Source organism: Sorex araneus, chromosome 1 (genome assembly GCF_027595985.1).
Source record: "Sorex araneus isolate mSorAra2 chromosome 1, mSorAra2.pri, whole genome shotgun sequence".
NCBI classification, from domain to species: Eukaryota; Metazoa; Chordata; class Mammalia; order Eulipotyphla; family Soricidae; genus Sorex; species Sorex araneus.
Window position 1 is genome coordinate 428,520,217 of NC_073302.1, and position 6,114 is coordinate 428,526,330.

Sequence of the window (6,114 nt, forward strand, 5' to 3'; positions counted from 1 at the left end):
TTGCTCCTAGGCTGGGTGTATGTATATTCACGGAGGAGTGGTCAACATCCACGAGAATAAACGGACTGGGTCACTGTTTAAGATCTGGCTGGTGGTACCGAGCCTGCTGGAACTGGCCTGGGAGAAGCTGCTTGCGGCCTTCCCTAACCTAGCAAACCTCTCCCGAACACAGCTTCTGCACCTGGGACTCACACAGGGACTCATCGAGCGCTTGAAATGAAGATTTCTGGACTGTTCATTGATACTGGAAATGTTAATTTAAAGAGACTCCTTTATTTATGGGCAGTGTAGAATGTGCTACAAAGAGGATTGGTTACCCTGATCAAGGCCTTACTCAGAAAATACATCAGATGCCTTTCTGTAAATTGGTTTTAAGTTTATGGAAATCTCCTTTTCCCTTGTGCTTACTTTGCTTCTCTTCTTTTTGCCCACCTCCCGCCCCCAACACACACTCACACGCACACACTCACATCCTTCCTCTGCCTTGATGGAGTTGAGGGTGAAGTCTGAAATCACCTTAATAATGTTCTGAATCAGGATAAGATTTTTTTAAAAATCATTTTTTTTTTTTAAGGAACTCTGAACATAGGACCATGTCAGCCAATCCTTGACTGTTCTAAGCAACATCGTCAACAGAATCAAAAATGAAGTCATTGGAAACCCAGAAATTTGGGGGCTAGAACAAGAAGGCCAACCTTGAGAACCTTTCAGGTTCTCTGTAGCGCCTTGGTGAATAAAGTTGTGTCTGCAGAAAGACATGGCAGGAGGCTGGGTCTCCTGGCAGAAGTGGGTGACGCGTATCTGGCCGCGTGGTGACACTCAAACCCATGCTCTGGCATCGGTGGAGAGTGAAGCATCGAGCAACTCACGGTGCCCGCTAGGGTTAGAGTGGGCGTGTGGGTGGCGGATGCCCACGTGTGCTGTGGTTGTGCTGTTTCTTGTTGCTCTTAGAAATCATTGTGCACCAAGGACCCTTCAGACATTTCCAGTGGTTCCAGATTTTCATCCTGGGCAGTTTTGAAACGCGCTTCTGCGTCTCAGCGGTCTCAGTATCTCTGATTTCTTCACAGGGCACTGTCGGTCCCTGAACTATGTAGCATCGTGCCCGGGGACAGAGACCTTTGCTCGTGCATGGCCGTTTGTCTCAGTCTTGTTTCTCTCCTTGGGCCGCGCACCCGCCCTCTTCTCAGGCTACTGGTCTTGTCCCTCGAGCGCCCACGGGCCTCGCTTCTGTTGGCCCGTTGCCTCCTCTCCTGCCTGCTTTCCCGCGCATGGTGCTGCCACAGGGAATCAGATCAAGGGGCTGGGGGGGGGGGGGGGCACGGTCATCCTTCCTGAAGGACTCAGTCTCATTTCCAGACCTCGCATGAGGGAGGAACGGGGCCGCCTGTCATTGTGGTGTGACATTTCAGCCCTGCTTCAGTTCGGTTCTGAATTCTAAGAGAGGTGACGGACCTCTCCCCACCGCCCCTCCGCCCGGAGAGTGGGGACCCGTATTTCCTTTAAGTGCCTGTTTTCACTTCGCTTTTGTTCTTTCCTGCCCCCACTACCCCTTTCATCCCAGAAGGGGATTTCGGATCCTCCTTGCAACTAGAAAGTTAGCACCTAGCGTTCAGTCCTAGAAAAGAGAAACGGGGCCTTGAGGTTTTCAGATGCCCAGTGGGCCTTTGTCCCCCACCCCATCCGCAGGGGGCAACGGTGGGCAGCCTGCATTCTGGAGAGACCCCGTGTGTCCTGGGGGCCTGAGGGCTGCGCTGCCCGGGCAGCCCCAGGACCAAGGCCCCGGCCCTCCCTTTGCCACAGCGAGTCTGCTCGGCCCTGCACCTCTGCCACCCCTCCGGGCGCATGTCCTTAGTTCAAAAGAGAACTCGGCTGTGTGGCTCCAGATCATGGGGGGAGGTACGTCCGGGATGGACCGGGTCCTGCTGTTCAGGGACGGGTAAGGCCTTCTGTCATGGAGTCACACAGGGACCAAAGACGGAATGCCCCGGCCTTCCTGCGTCTCCTTCCCTGGGCCGGAGGAGCTGCCATGGTGCTGGGAGGGGCAGATGGTGCTTTTTGCCCCCCACTTGCTCGCACCCTTTTTTTAAGCGCACTCCCAGGGCAGTCTTCTGTGAGGTCGACTCAGTCTTCTCAGCCTTCTCTGAGGTCGGCTGGGGCCGCCTGACCCCCAAGGCCTTGTGTGAGTTCTCACCCTAGCACGTGTTCTCGGTCTAAAGTGTGTCTGACGCGCGTGAGCGTGCGGACGGCTGCTCCTCGGAGTGCCCTCGTTTTGGATGCCAAATGAAACTCGGTGTGTGACGGGGCGGCGGGGCGACTAGAATCTCCTGTGCCAGGTGGCCAGGCATCTTAGCAGACCGTTAGTTAGCCAGCGCTCCGGACTCCTCACCCTCCCTTGACCGGGCAAGTTCATACCCGCTGCTCTGTGCCTCCCAAGGCACTCCCAGCCGTGTCCCGCCGCCCCGTAACTGAAGTGCAATATATAGAAACACGTAGGGATATATACAGATTATATGTAGGGTGTGACGATAGAGCAGGGAGACGCCTTTTTATCCGGCGTGGGGAAGGCGATTATAACCAGATTTTACGCCACAGTCGGCTGCTGTAGCCCTCTCAGTGAACGGGGGTGTCTTCACACTCCTTCTCCCAGAGACTTGGTGTTCCTTGGGTTTGTCAGACTTGAGACTTTCCCCCCAGGCATCTCTTGACTCTTTCCTGCTTGCTTCCTACATTTTCTTGCTCAGCAAAAAAAGGGGAAGTTTACCTGTAAGGAGTTCCCGAAATAGATGAAGAATTAAAATCTAGTATTTAATGCTATCAGTTCTCCCGTGTATATACTAATTAATTTATCTTTGTGAATGCAGTACTTTATGAAATGAAGACCACGATGCTTTCTTCATTTTGATAGAGTAATTTTCACATCTTGGTTGTGGGGTGGGGGGTGGAAAAAAAAAATCTATGAATCCGGGTATAGAATAGATTGAAATTTTAACTATTGTTCAGGGGCCAAACTCAAATCCTTTCTCCACTGGCAGAATCTTTCTTTTTTTTTTTTTTTTTCAGGGTCCTAGGGACATGATGTAAACTTTTGCTGTAAACTCTTCATGTCCAGTACACTCGCTAGACTTTCAAATATAATCTTAAGTGCTAAGGTTTCTAAGCGAAGGTACCTGGCCATGACCTTTGGTTACCGAGCGTAGCGAGAGTCAAGCACAGCGGGTTGAAATCCGTAGTCCGTGTTTCAGCTTTTCCAGGCAGCGCTCGGTTCGTTCATACTCCTCCTCGCCCCCCCTGCCCGAGAGCACCTTCCTTTCTGTGGAGCGAGGCCTGATGGGGCCCTGGGCGTGGGAGTGGAAGAAGCAGCTGTCACTGGCCGCCCGGGGACTCCTGCTGTTGCAGCAGCTGGGGGCCGGCTGGGCTCCCGACTTCAGCGTGGGCTCTTGCCCGGGTTCCGGGCTGCGTCTCCTGCTCCCACTGCAGAGCTCTTCGCGTCCAGGGAGGGAAGGCGCCGGTCGGCAGGGGCCAAGGCGCTCCCCTCTTTCCAAGGCAGCTCTCTGGTGCTCGACACTCGCTGCTTACTTTCCCGTCCCTGCAGGCAGGAGCCTGGTCTGTTTCTCCTTTGGGAATACCTTCTCCAGCCATACGCCGCGGCGGCCGGTGGGAAGGGTCGGCCCCTCCTCTCCCACTGCGTTCTGCAGAGTCCGGTTGGTTTCTTCCCGTGTGGTCTTCGGGGCGGTCGGGGGTGATGCCCATCTCCGAGCCGTCCGCCCGCCCGCCAGCACTCTGATGTAGCACAAAGCCATTTTCCCTTCTTCGCTGTCCTGACATGGAATGCCAGGAGCGATGAGGGTTTCTGGCCCTAGGAGCGTCGGCTCCCAACACTGGTCACCATCAGCGTCCATTTCCTTGGTTTCCCCAGTACCTCAGGACTCGTGGAGCACTGGGCGGAGTTGTGTGCTGACCTCCCTGTGCACGCACCCATCCCCAAAGCCAGCCTCGGGGGTTCCCCTCCCAGCATCCTTAGGAAGCAGCCTCTTCCCGGCCTGGTGTTAGAACAGAAATTCCTGCGTCGTGCTTCAACAGTGGTGCCATCTAGTGAGTCCAGTGTCCACGTTTTTATTTTTCTCTCTCCCCGCCCTAGCACCCCCCCTTTATAATAGGACTTCCGGAGGGGCTCAGCTCTGTCCGCGTGCGGCTGTCCTGCTCCCCGGGGGCCGGGGGCCGCTCTAGAACACCCAGCCGGTCGCAGAACCACCCTGGCTACTTGCACTCGAGCCGCGGCCTCGCTCCGAGTCTGGGGGCAGCTCTAGCTCCAGGCGTCTCCCTCTCAAGGCCCCTGCGGGCACGGGTTTGACAGGGGCACCTAGGCCGGAAAGGGGGGCCCCCTGCACGCAGCCTCCACGGGGTGCGTCCTGGCGTGGCTCTTGATCCGGGATGTGCTTGGCCCGCACGATGCTTGCCTGGCGCTCAGCTCTTCGCCACAGTCCTGTGCAGTAGTGTGGGAGTCCTTTTGCAGTCTGGTGTGCATGCCATATGGTCGGGACAGCTTCCCACCTCCCCCGGGTTCCTGCCAGCAGGTAGGAGACATAGTGAATTTACCCAAAAAGTCCAATCTGTATTTATGTACCTTGTCAGTGTTTTGCTGTTGGTTTTCTAAAACAGTCCGATCAATAAATCTTATCCAGATCTATTTGGCTTAAGACGACCTTGATTGTGTGTGTGTGTGTGTGTGTGTGTGTGTGTGTGTGTGTGTGTGGACAGAGCGAGAGTGAGAGAGAGAGAGAGAGTGAGAGAGAGAGAGAGAGAGAGAGAGAGAGCGAGCATGCTCACCAGGTGACTTTGGTTACTGCCCCACCTTCCTGCCCTCACCTGTCCTCCTGGGGCCACTTTGTCTGTGTTATGGACCCTCTGCCCAACTTTCTGTGGGCTGCAGCCATGCCCTCAGTGGAACGAGACCCCTTCCCCCCGCTCCACCCTCAGCAGCAACAGCGACATCAGCGCCCCTTTCTGCTGCCCAATCTCTGATCTCTCCAAAGCACCCCTAGGCCTGAGTGTGTCCGGACTTTGCTGAAGGGGTGCAGAGGCTTCGGGAATTCGTAGGAAAGGCAGGAAGTTCGCCAGAGTCACAGAACAGCGCCATGAGCCCCGGGAAGGACCCCCAGAAGAGCTTTTGGGAGTTCCTAGTTCAGGCTTTGCCCATGCAGAGGCTCCCTCTGCTGGTGTCCCGCCCACACCCTCGCTGCTCTTCCCCTCCCCCCAGACTATAGCCGGGCTCCCGCCCACAGTGACACCGGGGCTTCATTCTTTCCACTCCCACTGCCGGCCGGCCATCAGCGCAGATGCACCCTCCAAGGGAGAATGGCCTCCGAGATGGACACCTCCAAGGAGGGAAGAACACCATGGCAAGCCAGAGAAAGACCAAGCATAGGGTTACGGCCCTTGCGTTGCCTTTGGCTAAGCCTATTATGATCCCCAATATTGATCTGCATCTGGTCCCCTCAGCCCCTCCACACAGAGAGCCAGGACTAAGCCCTGAGAACCACTGGGCATGGCCCCAAAGTCAAAGAAAAGAGACACCCCAGTCATAACTTACAGTGTATCCTGGCCCCCGACAGCTAATACTCTACACACCCCGTCTCTGTCCCTTGGCTTCTGCTCCCAGCTGCTGCCCAGGGCAAGGAAATAGACTGTGTGTGTCCGATACTTGGGAGACAGCAGAGCAGCCCGAGCCTGAAGTCCACCATCTCCCTGGCTTCGGAGTTACGGCCCGTTTGGGCGGGCAACGAAGGGATCCCCGTGGCTTACTCGGTTTCAGTGGCTTTTGACTTCCAGTTCCAGGTGTTACATTATCATGGGTGAAAAAAATGCGCTTCCAAAGAGAATGAAACCCAGCGGCTAACTGTGCTGTGTCGCAGCTCCTTTGTAGGGATTGTTGAGAACAGAGCACCTTCTGCCTGCCCTGCCTTCACTGGTGGGCTCAGCTTCTAGTTCTCCGGGAGGACAGGCGTGTTCTCCATGGGGAGGGGCTAAGAGCAGCCCACACCACAAAGGAGGCTCGATTCTGGGTTGGAGAGAACGTGCAGCCCACCCCGGGTCAGTCCCCGGTACCATGTG

The 6,114-nt window shown here is 55.7% G+C and overlaps 1 protein-coding gene across 2 annotated transcripts in view; it reads left to right on the forward strand.

Annotated features, from left to right (window-relative positions):
• KLHDC10 (kelch domain containing 10) overlaps positions 1-4,690 on the forward strand; it is a 69,345-nt gene extending 64,655 nt beyond the window's left edge. For both annotated transcript variants that reach the window (XM_004608264.2, XM_055131513.1), the window contains one exon: positions 11-4,690. In XM_004608264.2, coding sequence (XP_004608321.1) covers positions 11-220 — 210 coding nt within the window. In that variant the 3' untranslated portion in view covers positions 221-4,690. The remainder of the gene's footprint in view (positions 1-10) is intronic.
• The last annotated feature ends 1,424 nt before the right edge of the window (positions 4,691-6,114 follow it).